We start from the raw sequence: 27,004 nt of genomic DNA, 5'->3' as shown, positions 1-27,004 counted from the left end.
TTTGTTAGTCAGTTTTCTCATCTGCTTAGACTTTGAAAACATGTTGACTGAAGTTTTCTTAAGACTGGTGTTACCAGTATGCACTGGGGGCAACAGCTTAATCAGGATACTTCGTTAATACTTGCCTTGAGATAAATCCTCTTAACATATGCTTGGAATGCTGACATTGGATGTAGCTATGCAATTATTTTTTAGTTTAAATTTAAATAGTTAATGAATTCTTCCATGCTTGATTTTAAAAACCCAGGCCCCAGTGAGATGCTGTTAGAGTAGTGTCCAATTTCTTGGACGTTTGGGGTGGGGTGAGGTAGGCTTCAAGGGATTTACCAACTAGTTAAAACAAGTAATCCCATTGATGTTACTGGACTTCACCGATTAAAACAGCATTGAACTGACCCTTCATTTTTCTTGGAAGGAATGGATGGGTGGGAAGTGCAACACTGAATCAGTTGTGTTTTGGGGTATTTAGGATTGCCTCCTGGGATTTGGATACCCAGTTACCTTTTTCTTTTCTCCTTCCCTTGGAAAACAGAAAAAACACCAAACACCTGTTCTAGTTCTTAATTGAACTCTTTTTTTTTTTTTTAAAAAAGTTGGCTTTAGTCAAAAGGCATGATAGAAATCTTACATGTTTTGTAACACGGGGTGGGAGGGGAGGGGGAGAGAGAGAGAGAGAGGCTGTTTCTCAGATTGGCTTCTTGGGAAATCTCTGAAAAAGAAGCTTCCAGGGTGATGAACAAGCTGGAGACACATTCTTAAGGAAAGCCTCTTCTTTTCTAACATATTGTTGAAGCTACTAAAGCTCCCTCAAGCATTTGGTAAGGAAAGCTGCAGGCAGTGTCTGTGTACAGGATGAAAGTTAAGAGCTCATGATAAACTGTTCTGCAGCTTTTAATTGGATTCTTCACTTGCTTGCCACACTCAGAGCTTTGGCACTTCCCTTCCCTTGCACAGCTTGGTTTTAATCCTGATCTGAATCCTTTGGAGGTTAATCACTTGCTAAACAGGAAGCTGTCCTCCTCAACTTCCCACTTGAAGGGACTAGTGAGATCAACTAATTGGAGAAAGAGACAAAATCTTAACAGGACATGTTTTCAGATTATAATGTAATACTATGAACTAAAGAGAGAGACAGGCACATACACATTCATGTATACATTCATCCTGCCAGTTGATCAGTGCTTCTTGCAATAAGGATTTTCATCTAGATTTGACTTCGTTTTCTTGGTCAATTTGCAAGTTTGGAGTACAAAACAAGGTGTTGCTGCTATTTGTGGGCCAAACTAGATGCGATGCCATTCATGCCATTAGCAAGCGTGAATGACTTCTTAAAAGTAAACTGCAAGCATGTGTGGATGGCAATCCAGATCAAGATCAAGTGTGGAGGATACTGTGGCTTTAACCCTTTGCCCCCCCACCTATGGTTGCAATTCAGATGCTCCCCCCCCCCACATACTATTTCTACTCTATTAGTGTGAATGAGACCTCTTTTTTCCAATGCAAATAAAAGACATGGGGACCCTGGTCCAGATCAGGATGACAGTGGGGGCAAAGGGTTAAAGCCCCCCTATACCCATGTCAGAGTCCTGATCCACGCAATGTCTTCAGTTTACATTCAAAAGCCATTCACACAATTCCTAATAGAGTGAATGGCATTTCATCTAGTTTGGCCCTGTATTGCCTTAGTAATTTTAATTCGCTTCTTGACAAGCTTGACAGCCGTGCTTAATTTGCTTTAAGAATCTGGGAGAAAGAATGCCCTGAGTGGACATCCTGCCTAGATCACACGAATCCTGCCATATAATTAGCTTAGCTTCCTGGTCAGTGAGTAAGCCTGTACTTCCTTGACAGTGTTCCAGGACTTGGTAAATAACCACTCACCTGGTTGACTGTGAAATGCCCTTGAGCAGTCAACCATAGAAACTTGACAAACTTTGGATTTTTTCCCCTTTTAGGCCAAAACTATCCCCCCAAAAAGGGTCAGGGAAGATGGGGTAGAAAAAACAAACCTTTCTGGAGGCTAGTAACTTATTTGCTGTGGAGCTTGGTGGACTCAGGAAAATCCTGCCCTTTTCTCCTGCACGGTTGTTGTGTTCTGGACATTTTTATGGTCAAATATCTACAACGTGTTAATGCCAAAACTGGCCCCCAGAAAGTGGGTTGCAGGAGACTTGGGCCTTAGCCTAAATCCTTGTTGGGTCTGAATTGAAAATGAAGGGATAATCCAGAGAAGTTATAATCCAGTTTCAGCAGGAGGATGAGAGAGCGTTTGAGTGGTGCAATCCAGGAGGCTTTGAAACATGAGATTTGGTGATCTTATAAAGCCAGTCCATGTTAAATATCAGTATGCATGCTTTTCTTTAGCCAAAAGAAAGAACATCTTCTGTAAGGTATGAGGCCTGTCTGCAGGCAACTATCCTATGGAAACACTTCACTCAAATTCTGAAAAAAAAAAAAAAAACTGGTTTAAAATGGCTTATTGTTTTTATTTCTGTTCACAAAACTTTCCTAATGTTTTGTTCCATTCTTCCATTTACAATGCAGCATGTGCAAGTGTGTGTGTTTGTGTTTGGGCGGGGCAGTGTATTTGGTAAGTGGGGAATGATGGTAGTTGCTAAGAGTTCCACTGTGTTATGGTGGCCTAACTGTAGCTCCACCCAAACTGTTTCAAAGGCTAAGGTTCCTCTCCCCTAGGTATTGCGTGTCACGGTAATATTGGAGCTGCTAAAAATGTGTAGGCCTTTCTTATTGTCCTTTGGGTAGTAGAGGCCTTGTGGCAGTTTTAGACACAAACTCTGTACTTACCACATATCCAAGGATAATTTTTCCTATAAAAATCCACCTCCTCTGTAATATGGATACAGAAACTAGCGGCCTCATTTTGGAATTATTGCTGGTTCATTCTAATGGTGAATTTGGATGTTTTATAACAAAAGTGTTGCCATATTCATTATGGACTCAAGGCAGTTTGCTATTAGGATACTGCTTATATGTGGGTGTTTAAAATATCTCTAGCACTAACTTTGGCTTTTCTCCCCCCCACCCCGCCCCACACTTCCTAAAGGTTATTTGAGCATGCATTCAGCATTGAGCTCTCAGTCTTCTGTCGACAGTGAACTCAGTACTTCAGATGACTCCATCTCAATGGGCTACAAACTGCAAGACTTAACTGATGTACAGGTTATGGCTCGTCTACAGGAAGAAAGTATGTAAAAGTAATTTACTTCCTTCTGCATTAGGACTGCACTATCTTGAATTTTATATAATTGTACATCACTTTGATATCTGATGACATGAACAGGATATAAGCAAAGGGCTGCTATTGCTCTGGTGATCTTAGGCTTGGATAACCTGCGCTTGAACTCATTGCAGCTACCTCTGGAGCAAGACCATCTTTTAGCACAGCTTAAATCTTGTACAGGCTAATTTGGTATTGGAACAGGTTGCAGTAGCATCTTTGTGACAGGGGTGCAGCAAGATTCTACTACACTTGTGCAAAGTTAACCAAGGGTTTCTTTTACTAGTCGCAATAGTTCCGTATATGATGTACATACTGAATAGCTGATTTCTTGCTCCAAGAAATATGGGAGAAAGGCAGGACTATAGATGTGATACATCAAAGCCTCAGGGGTTTTATATGAGAAACAAAATGCTACTTGGATTTCTTTCTGATGCAGGTGCTGTGGAAAGTGTGCTTGAAAGCTAAAAATGCTAGTGACTTACAATCTCCATGCATTTCTATATATCTAAAACAGATACTGAACATGGGTGTCATGGCCTGTAAATATAGAAGCTACTGTTTGTGTATAAGTTCACTTGCATAATTGCAAGTCTAATTTTGGAGCTCTGATTTTACTGAGAAGGCTTAGGGTTAGAGGCCTGAAATGTTGTGGGAGAAATCTGAGTGTTTTTTCAGTGTAAAATATGTCCACTTTCTCAGACATTAAGGTTCTCAGTTGGGCTGTTGTATCAAGTCTGAAGAAGCACTTGCTTGCATGGGATTTAAAACCATACCAAAGGAGTTTGAATTTTCCTCTGAAAAGATTTTACAAGAAATAACAGGAGCAAAGGAAGCAAGTGGACATTTAGATTGGCTGATTGCTTGTTAACTATACTAAACCACTGGAGGACAATCCAGAATAGGGGTTGAGAAGCAAAGATCCAAAAAGAAGTAGGATGAGTGCAGGATTTGTAAAAGTTTTATTTTTAATAGGTATCCTTCCCTGCAACCAGTTATGTGGGGAAGAAACTTTTCCAGTGCTTCATTTTTCCATGGAAAATTTTCTGTCCCATACGTTTGTTAGTAACAATGGACAGATGCTGACTGCAAATAGAGTATTAGGCAAGTTGCAGTTTCAGGTTATGAACGAGTGGTTGTCAACATATCAAGCACAGTTCTTTGGGTTGCTAACATTTATTAGTGTGTCAACAGCTGCCAGTATCTCTTTTTCCCTCTTAAACTTGAATACTGTAAGGGAAGTACATACAATTGTTTTTACATTTTTACAAGTATTCCAATAAAAATGTGTACACAATATAACATTGGAATAACATTAAATGTGCTTTACTTTTCTCCTGCAAATATTTCAGGTCAAATACTTTTGGTGTATTGGAAAAAAACATAACATGGGGCAAGTAAAATAAACATGCTAAATTAGATAATGCTCCAAGGCAGCCTTTCCCAACCTGATGCCCTCCAAATGTTTGGGGGCACAACTCCCAGAATCCTTGACCATTAGTCATGCTGGCTGGGGCTGATGGGAGTTAAAGCCCAAACCATTTGGAGGGCACCAGATTGGAGAAGGCTGCTTTAGGGCATCAGAAAACTTTCTAAATGTAAACTGAAATTTTTCCAGTGCAGACTACCACAATTTGCATAGGAAAACTTTCTCAGAAAATGTCCAACTCAAAACCACATCACTACCTCCAACTTTAAAATTTGGGCTATATATGTACACACACACACACACACCACTGCCAACACCCTATGTCCTATGCGTAGTTTTAGTAGTGTATAACTAGGTTCCTAAGTAGCAGCATCATAAAAATTGTGAACTCAGTTGGGTTGCAGCACACCTGCTGTGAATATTAAATGCTAAATGATTGCCCTCCACCCCTAGTATATGGAACAGTAATTGTGCTGTTTGCTTCACCGTGATTATGATAGGCAGACATATGTCTTTCCCTTTCTATCTGGTTTGGTAGTCCAGTGGTGAGTCATAGCATGAGAACTTCACCTGAGATGTGTTAGGCAAGAAATCTGGGCTGTGTGATTGAGCAATGACTGTGTCTTCTGTGGTTGGCCATACTGTAGGTCTTCGTCAGGATTGTGCCTCCAGCTCAGCCTCTGTTTCACGCCGCAGTTCCAGTGCCTCTCTGCATTCCTTGCGCAGAGGTACCTACAGCGACCAAGATTTTGACACGTACAGTTTGGAGGATGAGGATGATGACTGCTCCTTTTCCTATCACAGCAGTCACAGATACTCACCATCCCCACTCAGCTCACCACGGTGCCAATCCCCATCCACAAATGCAGACTACGGCAGGGCAACAGGCACCCGGATCAGACCCCCACGGAGAACAATGCAAAGTCCCATGCAAGATAGACTGAAATATTCTGGGAATGAAGGTGTGTGATATTTTGCTGAACCTCACCAAGTTTTAGAATGTGTGGCTACAGCAGACAATTGAGTGACTGTATGGAAGCGGTTAGATTCCTCATTGTCACTGTATTTCTTTCACAGAGGAGCTGCGACACAGTATGCCTAACCTGGCCAGAACAGGTCTGCGCTCCTTGGAATCAGTAAGGAACAGCCGCAGCATGGAATCAGATCTGCAGGTTCCTGGTAGTCGACTGTCCAGAATCCAACAGCCATCATCCAGTAAGCTGGCTTCTTCTGTAAATGTTCTTACAATGTTTCAGGTGGTGCTTCACCTAAAATACAGATGATGGAGTTAATGTTGGTTGAGGGTTCTGATGATCTTGCAAGAGGTGTACACCCTGTTTTGAATGGAGTTGCAGTTTCCAATCTCAGCTCCTAAATATTCAGGTATCAGCGACAGCAAGGAAAGCCTTTCACCAACCATTTGGTAAACCAGCTGTTCCTGTTGCTGGAGAAGGTAGACATGGGTTTGGTCATTCCATGTCCTAGTTCTGCTGGGTTGGATTACTGTAGTGTATGCTATATGGGACTGCCCTTGAAGATAGTCTGGAAACTCCAGCGGCTGGATTATATTATGCCAGTTCTTTGAGTTCCATCGTCTAACTGTTTTGTTTCTGGAATCGATTCAGGGTGCTGGCTTTTGCCTTTAAAGCCCTAAATGGTCTGAGATCAGGGGATCTCAAGAATCTCCTCTTCCCATATGAACCTGCTTGAGAATTCTTCTCTCTCTAAGTGCTGCTCTGTGTTGCTCCCACTGATAGATGTATGGCAGGTATGGATTAAAAATAAGGCCTTTTCAGTCATGGCATTAAGACTGGAATTGCCTCCCAAGAGAGGTGCATTTAGCCACTTCACGGTCTGATTTTAAGGCTGTTGTGGAAACTTTTTTTCCCAGTGAGCATTTTTCAGAAAGACCTTTAATGGCTGTGCTTGTTTCTGCTCTGGATTTGTTTTCTTTCACTGGCTTTTTATTGTATTTTAGCCTTGTGTTTTACTCTTAATTGTGTATGCTGCCTTGCATGTACACACAGAAAGGCAGGATATAGATTTTTATAAATAAAATCTTGCTATTGTTTCACTTGTGCCTTCTCTCCCATTTCATTTAAAGGTCTGACTCCAAGTAAGCTCCGCTATTCCTCCAGTGCTGGCCAGTCTCCCTTAACAGTCCGACAGCCAGTAAAAGCAGGCTCCTGTGCCAACTCTCTCCTAACACCTCGGCAGCCGGTTAGAGCTGCTGGTTATGCCAGTCCTGCTGGCAGAGTCCGAAAGCTACAGTCTTCCACGCTGAGTCCAGGTTCTGCAGGTAGTAGCAGTTCTGTGGTCAGAAGCAATAGTATGGCCACAGGAGCAAAAAATTCCCTGCCTAAAGGTAGAGCATCAGTTGGGGGAACATCTTCTCTGAAGAGCAAGCTGACCCAACCAGCCAGGAGGTAAGAGCTAAAAGCTTGAAGTATTAAGCTAAAAGATGATACTCTTGGCTTGTGCCCTGAGAATTGAGCAATATAATGTATGCTTGGTTGTAATGGCAGCATTGGCTTCCAATATAATGTCCATTGTAGTCAGGGCGCCTCAATTTTGCTCACCATGGCGAAGGGCTCAGCAGCCCTTTGGTAAGTGTGATGTGCTCCTTTGGTAACTGTGATGTGCTTTGGTTTCCTCCCAAATCTGGAGTTGCAGGGGGAGAGTGGAGAATGATCCTTATCTCCCCCTCCCCAGAATTGGTAAGAAAACTTCAATTCGTTTTAGCTCTGCTTTTGTCAGGTGCTCTGAAAGTCCAGCAAGCTCAGACGCACAATAAGCTTCCACCTCCCCTTTCCAGGTCAAAGCTGGAGGGAAGTTTGTGGGCTTGTCTCTGTGATTTTCTGGCATTTCAAGTGCCCAAGAAGTGCAAAGCAGAGCCAAGTAAGCCTTCTCTCCAGCTCAGGGCTGGAGGCAGAGTGTTTTGTATTGGATGAAAAACATCAGCCCCTTCCCCAGTTCCAAAATTAGAGCTGGAGAGAACAATTTTGTCCGTGTTTTGGAGATGCTGTGTGAAGTCCAGGACAAGACCCATCAAAATGTATGGACCCTCAGTTGTAGTCATTTCCCAGAATGCTGCCTTTGATATGAGAGTGAAGCTTGAAAGTTCTGTTGGGACTTCTGTGCAAGCAGCCAAATTTAGGAACATTGTGACTCCAGCCTTGAAACTTAAAGGGCTAAGGGTGGAGATGGAGAAGCTTCACAACATCCTGTCTTTTGACTCTGGAATTCAGTTGCCAGTTCTGTTTCCATTTACTGCCCGGTGATACCCAATAAGCCCTATTTTTCCCATTTGCATTTAGGAGTTAATAGCATGTCACAGCCATGAATAAGCTACTGTAGTTTTGCTGATGCTGAAAAAGTTATTGGGTGAAATGCAATTTCCATAGTTTTGCTATCAACAGGCAAATTGCTACAGTGAATGAAAATTGCTCTGGATAGATGAAACATACAGTGCTTGAACCATATATTTTAAAGCTGACCTCTATGAGGTTGGGTAGGAATCATTGCAGATTCCCAGTGAAAATCCTGGTTTTCAGCTAGCTACAGTAATATTGTGATGAGAGAACTTCTCTTTTCAAAAACAAACGTGAGTGTTTTGAATGACAACCAATGTGTTTCTTTCTTGATAAAAGTTTTAAGGTCATAGCTCTTTGCTATGGCAATCCCTTTACATGACATTTGTCTCATTGGATTTCACATGGGGCATTGCATGTTTGAAAGCAACCTTCATGAAAAATCTTGCATTCATGCATGCACACTCACACTAGTTACTTGCCAGATTGCATTTGTATTTGGTCCAGAAAACTCCTTGATACTGTTCTGTTTGTCTTGTGGATTTCAAGGAAGAACTGTATATAATTGTATGGAAAAGTTGTGCTTAAATCTATGTTGGGAACTGTCCTGCTCTATATCGAGTCTTGGCCATTTGTAAGCAAGTATAGGGAGTGATGCAATAGAATACTCAAGCTGGCAAGCAAATGGTCAAGCATACAGGTTTCAGTCCAAAGAGGTTTAAGCTAAGGCAAGAGTGATCAAAATTCAGGCAGAGGTCAGAACACAGTCAGTCAGACAATGAGGATCAGACAGTAGCAGGAGTAGTCAAGGTAACAAGCAAGAGGTCAAGCACAGTAAATCAGTCAGGTACGTTATGCAGTCCAGAAGCAAGGTTGTTACGCAGTCAGTAAACAGAATCACAGGGCATGATTTGGGGAGCAAGGTACACAGCAGAGGCTGGATGGACCAAGTTGTTCCAACACTGGCTGGGTTTCTAGTGAAGGCTTTTAAGCCCAAGGCCAGCTGGACCCCACCCAGAGTTCAGCTGCAGCAATCAGGGCTCTCTTTCCAGAGCCTTCTCCTGAGGAGGCCTTTTCTGGAGGTGTGAGCACTCCTTCGCACAGGAGCCCTACTAGCCTGTCACTTGAGGCAACGATGCTCCCAGGGAACAGGGGGTGGCTCTGCCTCAGAGGCAGAGTCCCTTTCTCCTGACGAGGATGGCCCTGGAACCACTTCCCCTGAGGGTTCAGGCTCCTGTAGATCTTGTGGCAGTGCCAGGTCTGGGTTTCCCTGGGCTTCTGGGGCTCTAGCTCCTCTTCTGAGGACTCCTCGAGTCAGGGCATCACAGAAACCTATTGCAAGTTACAGCTTCCCAACACATGAACTTATGGTAATACACCTGTGTTATCATTGCTTGTATTCTTCCTGCATCTGGATAGAAAACAAGTCATTTATGAAGAGTTCCTGAGTGTGCCTGGGAGAAGGGTTAGTCTTGTATGCCTTTAGAGGGTTTTTTTTTTAATATGACAGAGCATTCCATTTCTTGCTACAGTCTAGCAATACACACATCACTTGAGTCTGCTCATCATGTATTTTGACTCCTACTCTATTAGAGCATCATCTGACTACTTGTCTAATGTACCCAATCTGTATCCCAACAGATTTCCGAAGGCCAATGCTGTTTCTGTTGATGATTCTTGGAAAGATGGGTGTTACTGAGCCAGTCTGAAGATACTAATAAACAGTAGCCTGTTGGTGGGTCGGTAGTGGGACAAGAGCCCAGCTGGCTGGGCAGAAGGAGGTTCTTAAAACTCCAGACCTCTCCATTGCCACACTTGACCAACTGGGATAATCTTTTTTCTGAATTTAGACCACCTCTTGCCTTTGCTTTGTCTTGATGGTGGAAATGGACTGCCTTTTTGTTCCTGCTGTTGCGTTCTTGCTGTTGAGCCCTTATGACAGTAGCTTTTGTACTTGAGGTACATATGGATGCCTGATGTCCACACTTGAAGACTTGCTCATGATGCCCACAAAGAAGGGAGAAGAGCATGGGATAGAGCTCCTGTGGCAGTGAAGCTTTTGATTCTGTGGCTTTTGTTTTGTAAAAGGGGGCTAGAGAAGTAGGCATAATTAGAAATGACTCTTTACATTACCTGAAGCATCCTAATTTTGTTAGGAAACTCAGAGGTTGTTTTTATTAGTCCTGAATAGGTACCTGTCTCTTCACCACTTTTATTATTGTAGAAGCTGAAACAGGGTTTTATACTAATTGATAGTACACCTGAGATTTGTATCACCTGTCACAAGAGAGTGTCTTAAGCTCAGCAGGAGCATCACTACCATCACCTCCAAGATTCCTGTGTGGTCTGGGCTGCTGTGTGCCCTATTTGTTCTTTCCCTTATCTTTTAGCTGGGCAAGACCCATCATTGGTGTGGGTAGTGGTATCACTTCTGCAAACTGAACATGCAGTTGAAGTGTTTCTCTCCACAATCATCTTTACCTAATCGCAGATGCTAAAATTCTCCTTTCTGCTTTTGTACAAGTCTTTTCTACTGTCCTTTTTTGATGAAGGAACTTGGTTTTTAAACTAAATCAGTGGCTGCTGGAGCTTGCTAAATGCAAGAACACAATCATACCTGGGAATGGAAACTGGCCTGCCAGCCCTACTTCCTGCCACCAATGTGACTTGATATTGTAGTTAATAAATGTGAAGGGGCTAGTACTACATTGTCTTTAGTAGCAAAGCTGTTTCTTGCTGCTTTCTTTTCAAAAGTGTATGTGTACATGGTGGGGCTGCATGTTTAAACAAAAGAGAAGTGATTTCCTTCTCAGTAGGGTTTCCTCTTTGGCTAAGGCAGTGTAGATTCCTATGAAAAGATGGAAAACCATGAGTTGACACTTAAACATAATACTTAGGTGCACTCAGTACATGAAAACTGCTTTGTGGGGGGCGGGGGACACAACACCTTGACATACGTTACATTCATACTCTTGGAGCTAATTCTCTTTTCAAATGGTAAAGCCAAGTATCAGAAAAAGCAAACAGTGCACATTTGGTAGAGAATATAGCTAATGACAAACTTGTGGCTCAGGGAAAACAGGCTGTGAAGTATCTACTGCAGCCTTCCCCAATCTGCTGCCCTTCAGATGTTTTGGACTTCAACTCCCATCAGGCCCAGCCACCATTGCCAAAGGTCAGGAATGCTAGGAGCTTGAGTCTAAAACATCTGGAGGGCAGCAGGTTGGGGAAGGCTGATCTACTGAGCGAAATCAAAGTTTGCCCAGTAGTAAACTTGCTTGCTTAAAGTACCAAAGGAATGAATAGCCAGTGCAGTCTGACATTTAAGTTTCCTTAGGTTGGGATAAGTAGTTGCCCTTTGAGCAAAGAATGTTAATGATACTTAATCCTAAACAAACTGTCTTAATGAATAGGTTTAGCTGCTTCTTGCAGAAATTATTGGACTTGATGCAAATTTGTGAGCTCATAGATGTTCTGTTGCAGTAGGATGCTGTCTTCAAGCAATTAAGAATGCTTGTTATTATGAATATGCAGTGCCTCCTGAAATGACAGTAGCTGAAGTTTCCACTGAAATTTAAGAGCTGAGTGAAATGGGCTTGGAGGTGCTTGTAATTTACAATACCTCAAAAATATCACACAGTGGATGCAACATAATCAGAAGAATTGACAATCATGCTTGTGGTCAAAAGAGCTGGACCTGTTCATGCACAACAAAGAGTGCACAGAGGATGGAATTGCACTCGAGCTATGCTGGGAGGTAGATTAGACAATTATCAGTAGGTGTTCATAAACAGGTCTGCAGGTGTTTTCAGATTTTTTACCATTCAGTAAAACAAGACAAAATCTTAACCTTTTTTTAAAAAGCCGAAATGGTTTGGAGGCTGTTGGGCTGCTAGCTCTGGTGTGCTTTAGTAATATATGTATTTTATATATTTCTTCCTCTCCCCTTCGCAGCAGTTAAGGGGGATGGATTTATAAATTTTGATTTTTTTCATAGTCCAGTTTAAAGTAAGCTCAGTAGTGAGATACTTCTTGGGAAGGAATTTAACATTTAGTCTGTGTCAACCAAGTAATTTGTCCACCCCATAGATCCTCATTCCATCTCAGTGAACAGAAGTTACATTTCCAGAAATTAAATGTCTGACTACAGACAATAGAACCACCACCAGGATTAATTCAGTAAGTAGCCCCCACCCCATGAAGGCTCACATCAACTATTTCCAGTGCAATTAAGTTTATTCAAACAGATTAACTTTATTTTACAATAATGCATCAGTGCATTTTTTTTAAACAGGAAGAAGTAATTTCTCTTAAGTTTACATAAAGGCAATCAAAATCATAGAAAATTAACAATGACTATTAACAGTTCCTAGAACATGCACAATGAATTGAACATTTACTTGTGCCTGGAAAGGTATCTGACAGGGAGCAGGGAGAAGAGCCCTTCTCAGACAGGACCTGTGTCAAACCATGGCAAGCAAGGACAACCCTAGGAGGCCTTAACCTCAAGCATGGTGAAGGAGAGCACTGCAACTGTAGCAGTGCTCACCTTTGTCTAGATGTCAGAAATTGCCTGCAGGAAACAACAGAAAAACTAGGACAAGATAGAAGAGTAGCACAGGGGGGAGGTTAAGTCTCTTCCCACTGTGAGGGGTCCCCCCAGTACTTCAGTAGCACTTTATATAAAGCTGGGAGGAGGGAGATGTGTCACATTGTTACCAGGCAACTGCACCATGACTAGCAAGTCATCAGAACTTCCTTTTCCTATAAAGTTTGCTCACTATCTTGTACTGCTAATGAAGTTTAAAGTTTTCCCACAATAAAAGTATGAAGTATTTAAAAACGCAGTTCAGCTCACAATCCAATGCAGGCGTGCCCTGGAAAATGGTTGTCACCTTTCTTTGCCACCACCACTTTAAGCAGTAGCACTTCTAGTCCAAGGTCCAACAAATTTTATAGCTTTCAGACAGAAGGTGCCAAAATAGTCCACAGTGCGCATGACTTTGTTGAAGTCACCACCTCCAATTACATCTGTACCTCACAGTGTTAGCAGTTGACACTGATAACAGAGATGAAAATCCAATTAAGGCAGTGCATGCTAGAAGTGACTTCACATAATTTATGGGCAGCTTCCCTTGGGATGTTATGTTTTAAGCAAGTTTTATCTCTTCTTCAGTCTTCTCTTCCTTCCCCTCACAAATCAGATTAGGACTTCCCGGTGTCTCAGCTGCCTGACATCTGACTTCTCCTGGTGAGTTAGGCACCATAAACCCTACCACATTCAGAATCAGGTGGACAATCTCCAATCTTGTGCATTATGTGATTGCTCTGGCCAGTACAGGGCTTTGCTCACTGGAGCAGCTGTTTAAGCCCCCTTGCTCCCCCTGCAGGTGAAATCAGAGCTGAGCACCTCTTACAGGCTGATAGAATATTCCAAACCAGGCAGGAGGACAGGACTCCAAAACACAAACTACGAAAAGCAGATACATCACAGCAACATTAAAACATTATACAGTTATACTCACCCATGTAACAAAGCAGAGCCCACCAATATGCCCAAGAGGGGGCCACAGGAGGAGCCTCCAAGGGTGAAGTCATAGCCTGACATGAATTTAGGAAAGGCACTGCTAGGAAAGCAACTCTGGGAGGAGCTGATCACATGCATCTGCGCTAGGGTACATGAACAGGAACCCATTGGCTTCAGTCGTCCTCACCCACATTATCCTCTCAAGGGCTAAATAATTAACAGGATAAGTGACCTTCAGCTCTTCCCAACCCCTCCAGCAGGGACAGTAAAGTGCAAAGCATGATAATACAGAAGTATGTTTAGAGCCTCCCACTGTCAATGCCTTCCTTTCCCCCTTGGGAAGCTCTGCAGTTAAAGGAGGAATACAATTCCCATCAACTAGGTGTAAAAAAGTGATTCTTGCCACCTGGAGGCTGTGGCCCCATCTAGGCCCTTTTGGGGTGATAAGGCAAAAAGACTCAAGTGTCCTGGAGGACGAAGAGCAAAGAGGTCCGAGTTTGTTTTATGAGGGTCATTCCTCTACACATGTGCTCTTATGTGGTTGACTGGTTCTGACAGCTACTTCTGTACACAACTTGGCCATGATAGCCCCCCGCAGGCAGCCGACACAATGATGTAAATTATGACCTGTGTGGATAAAGCATTTAGTCACTTCACTGGCTCCTCACCTGTGGCTGTCAGGGGAGTGCACTGTCCATTTAAGTAAAGCAGATTAAAAGAAACACCCTACATTTCAACAAAGGCTACCTTGAGTTTCCCTCTTGCTTTGGAGTAGCTGTTCAAGTTGATCAGAAGCTACATTAACAGCATCATTCTGAACAGAAGTTACTAGATCCCAAGAGTGTAAGGTAATCAAAAGCACACAGAATTGTACAGGGCTATTCATTTATATCAGTTGTACTGTTCCTGCAGAAAGATCCACAAGGAATTGGGGCAAGGGAAAGAAAAAGTAGTAGAAGGGAAGAACAAGAACAGCCAGCACAGGAATATAGAGGTCCCAGCCGCCTAGGCAGAAAAAGGTCTTAGATAGCCCAAGAATTTGCCCTTGCAGAGTAGTACAGTTGTAAGGGCTGTTTTTCCTTTCATACCCAAGTTTGGATTCAGGTGTAAAGCTCTCCTGCCCTCCCTCCCCCTTTAGATGTGCACAGCAACTTACAATTGATACAATGGCAATTATGATGGTGAGCTTGAGATTCTTCATGCACATTGCTCTAGCCAGGTTCCTGCTGGTTGTTTTGAAAGTGACGGACTATGGGAAGAGTAAAGGAGAGCTGGTTACAGACATCCTACACTGTTAGCCTTTGGCTGAAGTCCATGTCATTTCTCCTGCATCTACCCCCTATACAATGCTATTTTGTTTTAAAGTCTCAACATACAGCAATAAGCAATTCAATTCGCATCTTTCCAATACATGCAAGTGAATACTTAAGAGGTCCAGCTGTTGACCCCAATTTATCAGAATGAGCAACCATTTTGCAAGGATCATGTAATACCTTCCTAAATAAACATACCTTAACCAAGAGCTATTTGAGAGATTCACAACACTTGAATCTTTACAAGTAGCATTATCCATAATTGCTTTTTTCTTAATAGTTTACAAAAGTTTTTAGTTATTTTAACTAGGGAATCTGTGGACATAAGGGATAGCCAATTGCACTACTGATGTAAGCAAGCCCTCATATCTGTAGAGTTGCAATCCATGTAAACTCAGAACTCTCACAAGTTCAGTGGATCTTACTCCCAAGTAAGTATGCACAGCATAAATCACTTGCTACAGGATCAGAAACGCATGAGCGCTAGATCTGGTAATTGTACCTCCCCCACCCCGCCCCCCAAATCAGACAAATGTATATGGCTTGTCATTCTCTCCCTCCCCCTCCCCATGCCAACATCTGCTGCTTATGCAGCTGGCAAACTTTGAATGCACTGCAAGAAAGACCTCAAAGACAGCTTGAACTGTTTAAAAAATGTAGGGTGGGTGTGTACTAGCAAATCAAATGTTGAGCAAACTGCTTATATTTAGGAGGGAAACCCCCCCACCAACTGCTCTGCAGAAGAGAGGAGAAAAAAAGCTAATGCCCATTAGAAGCTTCTAGTCTTAGGATTTGGAGCATTAAAGAATAGGCCCTGGTTTGCCTGCTTAAAAGCAGTTACGCAGAGCGGTGTATCCAAGGGGAACTTGAAGCTCATATTCCATCCTGAAATTACTGCAAAAAGTGATCCTACCTTTGCCCAGAATTCCTTGCTTCCTTTAATCTTTTCATTCCTGTGTCCTACACATGTATTATTCTGAATCTCCTTCCCCTGTACACCATGCAATAGCCTCCCCTCTCCCACCGTTTTCACATAGGACCAAGAACAAACAAGCACTAGGAGAGATGCTGGCAACAATAGGGAACAGCAAAAACTGAGACCAGCAGAGGCACTTCATTGTCCATTGTTGGGGGGCCTCTTGACTGGGCTGCAAGATGCATCCAATTCCTGACTTCAAGGCAGTTTCACTCCCAAGAGCACACATTTCTGACTTATGCTTTGTCTACAGAGAGCCCACTGAATCGTCTTAACAAGATCTAACTATCCAAAGACAGCATCTGTCAGTCTCCTCCTCCTTTCATTGTTCCGAAGAGGAAAAGATTCAGCTAAGTTAACAGTACCCTTGCAAAGAAACAGCTAGTTGATGTTGTCCTTCTGAACACCTAGAAGACTTGCCCTGTGTTCTAAAGACTACTTACTCCCTTTCAGTCCTGCCTTTGCTGCATACATGTTACACATACCCTGAGAATTCATCTTATTGTCTCCCTGCTCCACTTCCAGAACTTACCGAATCCACAAGATTTTCAGTTTTGTCTATCAGCAACTCCAGCTTCTCTCCTCTTTGGGCCACCAGATCTGGGTGGAAGGGAGAGCAACAATGAGAATTTCACAGCTCGTTCCCAGATGACAGGAAGTGATTGGACATTGTACTCTCAATCTCTGAGCCAGGTATTTGCCAGGTGCAAGATTCTTTACTGAGGAAAGCCTGAGGCTACTAGCTTGGCAAGCTAGCAATACACGGACTAGGGCCAGTTCAGGGTGAGGGTAAGTGGAAGTTGAACAAGTGGTTTGTATTTTGCCCCATCCAACCTTCCTGCTAGAGAAGTCAAATGTAACACACAAGCTCACTAGAAAGGTGAAACTGCCTTCACAGAAAGCCATCTTCCCAAGCCAATGCAGATCCTTCCCACAACAAAGCAAGTTCCAGGCAGAAGCACATCGGTGTTGGTGCAGGAAAGAGACATACATCTCACATTCAAGTCATGTCATCCTCAGCTAGCCACTCCTACACATGTTGGAGCTTGCAGGTGTCCATGCATCTGTATCAATGAGCACAATAATACCTATATTGCGGACCATGATCCCTTTGAGCTCATCCACTTGGGCCTGTGTCTCTGCCACCTGGTCGGGACCCTTGTTTTCAGAATGGTGTTTCTGCGTGGAGGGAAAAGGAGAGGAGACATGAATGCATGGCTCTTGTTTAAGTTGGTGAAGCAAGAGAAGGGCAAGGGTGACATTAGTCTGTAGGACAGTCTAAGAAGTCGAACAAGAACCTCCCCACAAAAGAAACTACTCCCAACACTGGAAGTTGGGCATGGGTTACCTCCAACCCAACATCAGTTGCTTCTCCAGCCCTCTGATCAATTCTTCTCTCTACTTCCCCTAGTACTGTGTGGTAAAACCATCCACTGCTTAAAGGATTTGTTTCTGTCTACAAGCTCATCTGGAGTTTATCTCTTCAGTATTAAAACCAGTAATTTGCAAGCTGTGTGCTAGGACAGGCCCCTACCATGATCCCAGAACACTCAGACATAGGAGTCTCCCTGTTGTACTGCTACGTGACTAACTGCAAGACAAAAGCGCTTTTGGTCAGGCAGCCAAATGACCCAGTAATAAGGTGTTAGCATATTCTGTTTGGGATTGCACTACCCTTGAATGATCAGGTCTGCAGTTTTCCTGGTGATGGGTGAAGCCAGAGGCACTTGCTTCATTTTAGCTAGTGTGCCAACTGCATATGTTCTAAAAGAGAGCAGAGCTGGTCAACGTCACCCGCACCTTAGTTACAGCTAGACTGGTTTAGTGTTAACATGTTTTATGAGAGGCTGTCTCTGAAGACTGTTTGGAAACTTCAGCTACTGCAAAATGCTGCTGCTAGTGGTGCCAGGTTTGGGGAGCATGTTATTCTCTGCTAGTACCAGACACACTGGCTACTAGCCCATTCCACAGGACAGTTGAAAGTGCTGGTCATATCTTTAACAGCTTAGGCCACAATACCTAAAGGACTGTCCCCCCCGCCCCCATATGAACCTGCATGCTCTCCAAGAGCACTTCACCAGTGTTTAACCAATACCTCAACTCATCTCTTCTCTTACAATCTTTTATCTGCTGCACAGGAGTCTCCTCGTCTGGGCTCTTTTCAGGGGTAGTTTTAAATTAATTGCTGCTTTTGTCTTTTTTATGAATTTTTTGTATTGCTTGATTAATACAAGAGCTTTTATATGTTTGGTATGCAAGCTGCTTTGAGCACCCCAGTTTTGTAGGTGGAAAGGCAGGGTACAAGAATCTTGTACAGAAATACAGCATGTAGGTTCTTACGAATTCTAGGTTTTGTTTTTAAACCTAAAAATGCTAACAAGTAATCCTTTTGGAATTTTGAGAAAATGGAAACCCTCAATTTTAATTCAAAGAATTGCGCTGCCAGTATCAGAAGTCTGGAAATGTCCTGATGTAGCCACAGGAGGATCAGCCATGAAAAGACCCATTTCCCACTATGAGGGGGCTCTACATGCAGCCCCAATCAGGCTGACATTACAGGACCTCACCAGCTGTGCGGCCAGAACACTGGAAAACTCGCTGTTCATGGCGTATGGCAGGGCTGTCTGTGCACGAGAACCATAGGTGGTTTGAAACCGTTTCTTGATTTCGTTCAGGAATGTGAAGGCTCTGGAACGCTCGAAGTCCTAAAAAGGCAAAACAAAATCTTCAGAGTGACAAATTAATTTAAGATAGGTGTGTATTAACAGCTATGAGCTGTGAAAGCTAAATAGAACTTCCATGTACACAGGCAGTATATTTAAGTGGCAAGTGCCAGGAACAGACAGCAGGGAAAGGCCATCACCTTCTCGTCCTGTTTGTGAGTGCCCCAGAGGTATCTGGCTGGCCACTATTGGAAATGAGACAGTGGACTTTGGGTGTAATCCAGCAAACAGTTATGTCTTTAGCAACAGGACTGACAACTGTCACCACCACCCCCCCCCTCCCAAATCTTGTCCACATATCCAAATACAGAAGACTGTCCTTGGAAGGAAAATCCCACAACAGTGCAATAGAACCCAGACGTACTCCGGGAAGCTCCACTATTACCCACACAATTGAAGTTCTACATAACCAGGCAGCTCTTGATCACAATGAGAGATATGAATACAAATAAATTGTCAAGACATGATAATACCTCTGAGTTCTGTCACTGCAACATTGTCAGAAATATACTTAAAATAGAGATGGGGAAACAAAGCAAAAAAAAAAGCCACAGTGTAACTGTGGATCTCAGAAGCCACAGTTACACACTAGATCTTACTAGGCAAGTAAGCTAATTCTGCTAAGTCTGCAGGGGACCTATAGAGACGAGAAATAGACGGAAAGAAGCTGCAGGCACCAGCAAGCAAAAGGGCTGCCAACCTGTACAGGCACTTCTTTGATCTTAAATGAAGGGCCTAGATCCTGCTCTACACACAGGAGATAAGCAGCATCTCCTCAATGGCATACCCTTTCGATTTGTGTGTTTTCAACAACCCCCTACAGAGAGCACAAGTATTCACTAAAGCACACATCACAGCTTTGTTGCATATACTTACATCATCAGTGATGCAGAGGTATATAATCCGGTCCTGGCAGATGTAGTGGAATAGATAACTGGGGAAAGACAAGACATCAGTACAATGTTTTCAAGGGGATCTAAGTAGAGATTTTGACACAATGGCATCTAAGCCATATTGTGTAATGTATTATGTGAGAGTCCAAGCACTCATTTCTAAGTTTCCACTCAGTTCATGCATAAAGAAACCACTCTTCTGCTAAGAACCAGGTTTCATTTTCAAGCTCTTAAAGAGAGGACAACCAATCGATGAAGACATTTGTGTGTTTTCTTCATGTGCTGAATATCTTCATCCAAAAACAAAGCTAGGTCTACATGGTGTAGCTAAGAGGACCGGGTACCACAAAGCAGACAGTTATCCTACTTCAAAGTTATCCTACTTCAAGAATGGATCCAAACATGCAAGGCTATTACTAGCACATTTGTTGTTATTCCCAAACTTTAAACAGCTCAGAGCATCCAGCCAGGCACTGATCAGGTCCATACCCACTTCAGTTCAACTACAGCTTTTCTTGCTCCCTATTTAGCAAACTTGCTAGGGAAAGTGGAAGGCAAAAGGAAGAGGGGCCGACCAAGGGCAAGGTGGATGGATGATATTCTGGAGGTGACGGACTTGACCTTGGGGGAGTTGGGGGTGGCGATGGCTGACAGGAAGCTCTGGTGTGGGCTGGTCCATGAAGTCACGAAGAGTCAGAAGCGACTGACCGAACAAACAACAACAAATTTAGCAAACTGGTAGTTTGCAAAGCAGGAGCCCATGAGGAGGCTGGAATGGATGTCAATGGAATAAGAACCAATTCCAGCCACCTACAGTCTTGAGGAAAAGTTGTAGATAGTATGTATTCCCTCATGTGCATGGCTTTAATCACACAAATGCAAACTCTCATTCAGTACCAGATGAAAACATCAGTTCTCTTTGTTTAAATGTTTCTGGTCCCTATGATTACAGGAAACAGTGTACAAATAGGTAGTTTCAAAACTCCAGGATGCAAGCCTGAGAATAGTGGTCCACCAAAGGAATCTTCACAGCCTCCCTAGGCACCTTGTTCCACTGCTAAATTGCTGTCAGGACATTCTTCCTAATATTTGTCCTTAATCATTATTACTGCCAGCTAGACTTGCAGTCTTATTCTGATGAAAGCAGGGGTGGCCTAACCTCTGCTGCAGGTGGAGAGCATTAACAATGGGGATGAGAAGCATTCCCATGTCACTTGCACATCGGCTGAGACCATCACACCAACTCTTTTCTTCCCCCACCCACTTTTATTTCATTCCCTCATCTGCAACAGGCCTGTTTCCCTCACCCTGCCACTTTCTTCCTCCTCAAAGCAGTACTCACTTTCCATGCGAGTAGGTGAGTTTGTTGTTCTCAGATGGTATCTTGGCCAGGATCTGTTCTGTCACCTCCAGGAAGTTCCCTCCACACCAAGCATGTTTGGCTAGGATCGTGGACCCCCTGGCTACAACTGCGAACAGGATAGTCATGGTTGCAAGGCTGCCTGCAAGGGCAAGAGACACAGAATGAAAATGTTTGTCCATCTGAGCATAGCACAGATACCAGACTTTAGTCTCTGTCCCATACGCTTTGGTGTATAGCCAAGAGAAAAAAACACACAGCAGTTCTATGAATGTCAGTTTCCCCCTTCCAGGCACCTTGCAAAGCCTGTTTAAGTGTCATCAGCAGAAATTCACTATTGAGAAAAGCAACATCACAAGAGCAACTTGCAACCCATTTGTTCATTCTTCCCCTCAACTTGAATATATAATCAATTACATGTACTCCAAAGAGTTGCATATTCCAGAATTAACATTTCTTGCAGGATATGAGGACTGGGGGAAACAGAATGAGAAGAGCAGCGCCAGAATGGAGGAAGCAAAAAAGGGGCTCAGAGCTGTGGCCGCCTCCACTCAGAGAGAGGCACCATTAAAGCAAAAGGAAATCAACTTTAACTGATTTGATATTGCTAGCCTCTGTGGCAGTCATAGTGGAGTCTGACTAAGGCAGTCTTCCCCTCAACTGGATCCCACCATCCCCAACCAACATGGCACTGGCTATGCTTGCTGGGGATGATGGGGGTTGTAGTCCAATACCTCCACAAGAGTTCAGCTAGCTATTTCAGGCAACTTAGGAATGACTAGCATATTGTTTTAAATGACAATAGTAACTGGCCAATTCTTATTCTGCATTTTGCATATCTACACAAAATCCTCTCCTACCCTTTTAAGAGGTCTGTTCACATGTGACTGCTGCCATGTGAAGTCATGTGCTGCACAGTTGTGGATTACTGAGGCCTCTCCATGCACCAAGAGCTCCCACATGAGGGAGATTGAAGAGCTGGGTTATTTGCCTATCTACTCTGAGAGCAACTCTCCAACAAAGGTGCCCCCCCCCCCCACTCCTTTTAACTTAAGCATTTTACAAATCCTGTGGCCATGTACCAGCTGGACTCAGCTGACAATTAATGGCTAAGGTATGTCCATGATTACATTGCAACTGGGAAGGTGAACTGGTAGACCTACAGTATTCCCCTGGCATGACCATCAAAGAGGTCTGCTCTCTTCCTGCCTTGATCACATCCTCAAGGCATCTCCTGCCAAGAATCTCTCTCTGGGAGCTTGATAGCACAGATGCCTGGAACTATCTGCATTTACAGGAAAATACAGGTATAAATACAAGTGACACGTTTAGCTACACACTTATTAGGGGCTCTGATTTACATGCCTATGCCTTAATTTGCTCTAAAATCCATAATAGTGGAATACCTTTATTAGGCCAACGGAAAGGTCACAAAACGTTTGCAAGCTTTTGAGATCTCTTCATGAAGGCAATATATTATAAAAAGCATGGTGGAAGTGAAAAAGAAGCTGACTTGATGTTGAAGTCATGGTGCCTGCATGATCATAATCCTGAGATGGAATGGGGGAGGAAGGATCTGCAGACATTCAAAGAAGACTTTGTTTGACCTCCCTCATTCCATCTCAAGATCATGCAGACACCATGACTTCAACATCAAGTCAGCTTCTTTTTCACTCCCTCCCTTCTTGTAATGTCTTGCCTGATGATGAGATCTGGAGATCGTGAAAGTTTGCAAATTTTTGTAACCTTTTGGCTGGCCTAATAAGGCATTATACTACTGTGGATTTAGGAATTTTTCTTATGCCCCCCCCCATTTTAAAAAAAATTGCTCTGCCATTCTAGAACCATCATTCCTCACAAGGCTAAATTCTAGATACAAGTGCTGGTGACTGCAGCTACAGTCTATAAGTGCTAATTCTAAACAAGTACAAGTATACTATCTGCAAGTATCTATGGCAGCCTTCCCCAACCTGGTATCCTCCAGATGTTTTGGACTTCAACTCCCATTATCCTCAGCCAGCATGATCAATGGTCAGGAAACCTTGGAGTTCTAGTCCAAAACACTTGGAGGGCACCAGGTTGGTGAAGGCTGATGCTATAGTAGGCCTACAAAGGAATTAACAGCTTGCAATCAATGTGAGTTATACCCTAATGGCTATATTACCTCCCATGGCAAAGATGAAAACAAAGCAGCACCATTACAGCTTAACTAACAGCACACAGTCTCTGCATGACACAAACAAAACACCAGGACATAACTGTGGCAGGAAAGGAACATACAATTTAATCCAACTCGTCAACTGACCACTCAAGATGCTTACACAGCTAAACATCTGGCACAGCAAGCAAAGCTGAAACAAAGAGCCAGTCACAGATTTATGTGAACAGTGTACATACAGTGAACAACTTATAGTCTACCTCCTACAGATACTACATGTTCTAAAAGGTCTCATTTCAATATAGCAGGATACCATGTTTATTCTTTGATCAGTCACACTGTTCCCCTATACAAAGGTTTGGGAACCCCAGCCACTGAAATCTAGTACAGCTAAGGTGGTTTTCCAGTGTTGCTGAGATTCTTAGAACAGCCCCCAGGAAAAATAAGTTCCTTAGTTGAGGGCTGAAAAGAGTGTGGAAAGGGGAGGAGAGCTATTGAAAGTGCCTTTCTCCTTGGCCAACCCAAACCAGTTAGCAATTAGTTTACTCATAAATTGATAGTTTTATCTGCTCTGGAAGATGTCACATATACTACTGCCTTTGGAAACCTTGAAGTTTCTTTGTGCTCCCCTGCACTCACAGCCCCTTGCTGTTCAGCACTGTATTGAGTAATCAGCATACATTTCCTTCCCACTTATCTTCTAGCTGTTAAAGCTAAACGGTCCACCTCAACTGCTTTACTCAAGCATATTTTTTTCCAAATGCATACTACCACTCTGCTCTTCAGAACTTCTGCAAGGAAGAGTTTCGGTGAAGATGAACTCATTTGAGTCATTACAGGGGTTCTTCACCCTCAAAGAGAATGTGGCTTTGCAACTAGTATTAGAAATGCATACAAAGCAACACATTAAATACTGGCTTGGTGAATAAGTTAGTTTGCAGGCTTGCCCTTATAAACCTGGTGGACAATCTGACTGTGAGCGCTAATTCTTTACCCTACAAAAATAAAGAAATAATAATAGACTGCTCCAGATGGAAAGATGGATTGGTGATGTAAACTAAAGCCAGGATGGACTCTTCAGACCTTGCCCCTACAACAGAAAAAAGTAGACATTTTGAGTGTTGTGAAGGAGCAAACTGCCTCCAATACACTTCAAGTGTAACATCTGTCTTTGCTCTCTTCTGCTGCTGCTGATGGAGCTACCTGCTGTCAGCTTTCCAACTCCTTAATTTTTACAAGAAGTGCTTTCACAACCCTGCCACATTGAGCACATTGTCTGAAGGCCTGGTCTCAAAGGCTTTCCCTAACTCCCGATGGAACCTTCTTTTTTCCTACTACACATATTCCAAGCTGCAGTCCTTGCACTGAAAAAGTTTCAGCAATGGCTTTGCAAATTCTGGCTCCTATTAAGCCCTGTGTCTTGCACAAAACCCCACAAGAAAGCAGAACGGTAATGTAATCCTAGTCCTACAACTTCCTAAGGCAAAGTCTGTTGCCCAATATGACCCAGCCGAAAGACTTCATTCTTGCATGCTTCCCTCAACAGTTTATTTTTTTTTACCTGGCCCACATTGATTGTTCCATTTGCTTTCGTTGTATGCCCGCATTGAAGCCCAAGGTGCTTTACAGATAGTCCCCTCTTTCTGGGAGACTGCATGATTCTCTAAGCAGATCACAGTAAATCATTGTTGAGAAAATGCAGCTCATGGTTGCACAAATATGGAGAGTATCCGTGACATCACTTGTGTTAGCAAGAAAAAACTATTCCACATCCAGGCTGCCAAGGTCTGCAGAGAGTGTGGGTTCACACTAGAGTGGACAGTGGCTTGTCTTAAAGCAGAAGTGTGGAGAAATCATGTCAGGTTTCTTCTTTCATATAGATTGTGCCTTGAAATTTTAGCTGGACTTGCTGTCTAACTGAAATTGGCCTTAGAGAGCAGGCATATACTGAACCATTACCAACTTTTTCCCTGTCTGGCAGGCAGGATCCTTAATACTATTAACAATGTTGTGACAGGGAGAAATTCAGCAGCTGAAACTTTCCCTGGCAAGAATCCCCTGAAATGCCTTCCCTGAATGCCTATATCTGTCTTCCCCAGCCTGGAGCCCTCCAGATGTTTTGGTCTACAACTCCCAGCCTTTTTGACCATTGCCCGTGCTGGCTGGGGCTGATGGGTGCTGAAGTCCAAAAAATCTGGAGGGCACCAGGTTGGGGAAAGCAGGCCTATGTGCTCCTTATTCAACATGAACAAGCAATCTGTACTCATTTCTTGCATAGGATCCAGACGTTATCTGCATACGGAAGTGCTTCTGAGATTGTAACATTTTCATATTTGACCATTTAACTTTCAAACAAAAAAGTATCTCGCCACCCCCACTCCCCGCCTCAGTAATCATGGCATTTTACAAACTACAAGGGGGTCCTTGCCACTAGGAGTTTGCAAACTAAATTTGATATGGGGGAAGAATCAGAAAGAGGGGAGAGAAATTAAGGTGAGGGGTAAAGGGGAAGAATGTGTTCAGTCTACCTACTTAAGCTCAACTTCAGTAGAGGATGTTGATTAAGCGACTATACCAAGTTTGGGGAACAGGGAGAGGGGCAACATCTACCAGAAGCTGCCCCGAGAGTCATTTGATCAAATGGCAGGATGTAAATCTTCTAAGTAAATATTATTTATATAATTTATATAATAATTATTAGCATTTATATACCGTCTTATTTGCTAAAAAGCCATCCAGGTGGTTCACAGCAAATTAAAACAAAACCATACACCAATAAAAATAAGAACGTTAAAAACAATAAAACATTAGGACATTAAAGCTACATATTTTAACAGGGTAGATTAAAGAGATGCATCTTCACACACTTTCTAAAAGCGGGGGGGGGGATAGTTCTTGAGGGAGCGCATTCCACAGTTCTGGAGGAATGGGCCTTGGAAGCTAATGGTGCCCTCAAAAGGGCTCTCCCATCTTAGGATCTGGATCCCAGAGCTTAGGACCTGGGCAGGTTCATAATGAGACAGGTGGTTCTTTAGGACAGCCAGGTCCTAAGCCATTTATAAGACTTTAAAGGTTAAAACCAACACCTTGACCTGAGCCTGGAAAACAATTCGGAACGACTGCAGATCTTTCAAGCCAGGCCCCAATACCATGCACTGATTAGCCACCTAGCTGCTAAATAACTACATAATTATTCCCTGTTTCTCCTTCCCTCCACCTTCCTCCAAATGTGTTAATCTTTAAAATTCGTTTCCTGTTGCCTCCCTTTTCCTCCCTGGTTTGCCTTGTGTCGGATTTTAAGGCTCTCAGCTCCTCAGGGCAGGGACCTGTCTTATGTCTCGGTGGGTTCTCCGCATATTTGGGACAACAGGCTGACCGAGACTAATGGGGATTGTAGTCTAAAATGGCAGTAGGTTGAGAGAAGGCTGTTGGCTCGTGCTCGCGGTAGGCAGGATGCAGATTGAGGGAGGCGCCCCCTAACCCACCCTCCCCCAACTTGGTGCCATCCAGACGTGCCGGACTACAGCTCCCAGCAAGGCTGGCTAGGGGGTTCCGGGAACTGCAGCTCAACACATCCGGAGGGCATCAGGTTGGGGGAGGCTAGTCTCGGCAACCGCCGCCGCCGCCCCCGCAGAGGGCGGGGCGGGAGCCTTGACCTCCTGAACGCCCGTCTGCTCACCGTGCAGTCAGCACAAGGAGGAAGCGGCGGGGAGGCCGCGGTAGGGCAGGTGACCCAAGCGCCCGGCCCCCCACCACGGGAACGAGAAAGGCCAGATCGGTCCTCCCCCCGCGGGGGCGTTGCCATAGCTACGGGGCCCAGTCCGGGGTTGCTCCTGCCTCCAGAAAACTGACACCGCCCCTCGCTCAGCGGCGACGGCCGGGCCTTAAGTCCGGCACGGGTGGCGGTGCGGCGGAGAGAAAGCCAGCCTTTCCCGCGCTGCCCACCCCGCGGCCTGCAGCAGGCGCAGGCGAGAGCACAAATGCCTGCCCGACGGACGGGCGACGGGTTCCCTACCTGGCTGGGCGCCCGCCCGGACCTCCGCTTCCCTTCTCCTCCGTCGCGTCGCTCGCAAGAC

General features: G+C 43.8%; 2 protein-coding genes across 19 annotated transcripts in view; one reads left to right on the top strand and one right to left on the bottom strand.

The window, feature by feature from the left end:
• The window catches only part of LOC146338539 (SLAIN motif-containing protein-like), a 21,698-nt gene extending 10,909 nt beyond the window's left edge, over positions 1–10,789 (top strand). For 9 of the 11 annotated variants that reach the window (XM_084813986.1, XM_084813978.1, XM_084813987.1 and 6 more), the window contains 5 exons: positions 3,065–3,205; positions 5,315–5,629; positions 5,745–5,882; positions 6,772–7,093; positions 9,620–10,700. In XM_084813986.1, the coding sequence (XP_084670112.1) occupies positions 3,065–3,205; positions 5,315–5,629; positions 5,745–5,882; positions 6,772–7,093; positions 9,620–9,677 (974 nt within the window). In that variant the 3' untranslated portion in view covers positions 9,678–10,700. Of the gene's footprint in view, positions 1–3,064; positions 3,206–5,314; positions 5,630–5,744; positions 5,883–6,771; positions 7,094–9,619 lie in introns of all 11 variants that reach the window. The other 2 variants (XM_084813984.1, XM_084813985.1) reach the window with 1 other exon arrangement.
• VAMP7 (vesicle associated membrane protein 7) lies at positions 4,183–27,004 on the bottom strand. Of its 8 annotated transcripts, none has more exons than XM_084813993.1 (8): positions 26,944–27,004; positions 20,753–20,912; positions 19,394–19,451; positions 18,362–18,499; positions 16,883–16,973; positions 16,327–16,394; positions 14,662–14,754; positions 4,183–5,935 (listed from the first exon to the last, which is right to left on the bottom strand). In XM_084813993.1, the coding sequence occupies exons 2-8, from the start codon at positions 20,896–20,898 to the stop codon at positions 5,876–5,878; spliced, it is 654 nt and encodes a 217-aa protein (XP_084670119.1). In that variant the 5' UTR covers positions 20,899–20,912; positions 26,944–27,004; the 3' UTR covers positions 4,183–5,875. The 8 variants fall into 8 exon arrangements, with proteins under 8 accessions (XP_084670119.1, XP_084670122.1, XP_084670120.1 ...); XM_084813996.1 differs by lacking the exon at positions 4,183–5,935 and adding an exon at positions 10,533–10,826; XM_084813994.1 differs by lacking the exons at positions 4,183–5,935; positions 26,944–27,004 and adding exons at positions 10,533–10,826; positions 23,076–23,190.

The sequence above is a fragment of the Heloderma suspectum genome, chromosome 9, assembly GCF_057233095.1.
Source record: "Heloderma suspectum isolate Gila_16-S chromosome 9, 16-S_ref, whole genome shotgun sequence".
NCBI classification, from domain to species: domain Eukaryota; kingdom Metazoa; phylum Chordata; class Lepidosauria; order Squamata; family Helodermatidae; genus Heloderma; species Heloderma suspectum.
This window is presented reverse-complemented; position numbering and strand designations above follow the sequence as displayed.

Bases quoted from the DNA above. Each gene is read 5' to 3' on its own strand.
- VAMP7 (XM_084813988.1), bottom strand. From the start codon at position 23,103: ATGTTTAGCTGTGTAAGCATCTTGAGTG. The intron at 18,500-19,393 runs GTAAGTATATGC...TTGCCTTTTTAG, and splicing joins ACCTCTGCATCACTGATGAT to GACTTCGAGCGTTCCAGAGC. The intron at 16,395-16,882 runs GTATTATTGTGC...CCTTCCACCCAG, and splicing joins GATCATGGTCCGCAATATAG to ATCTGGTGGCCCAAAGAGGA.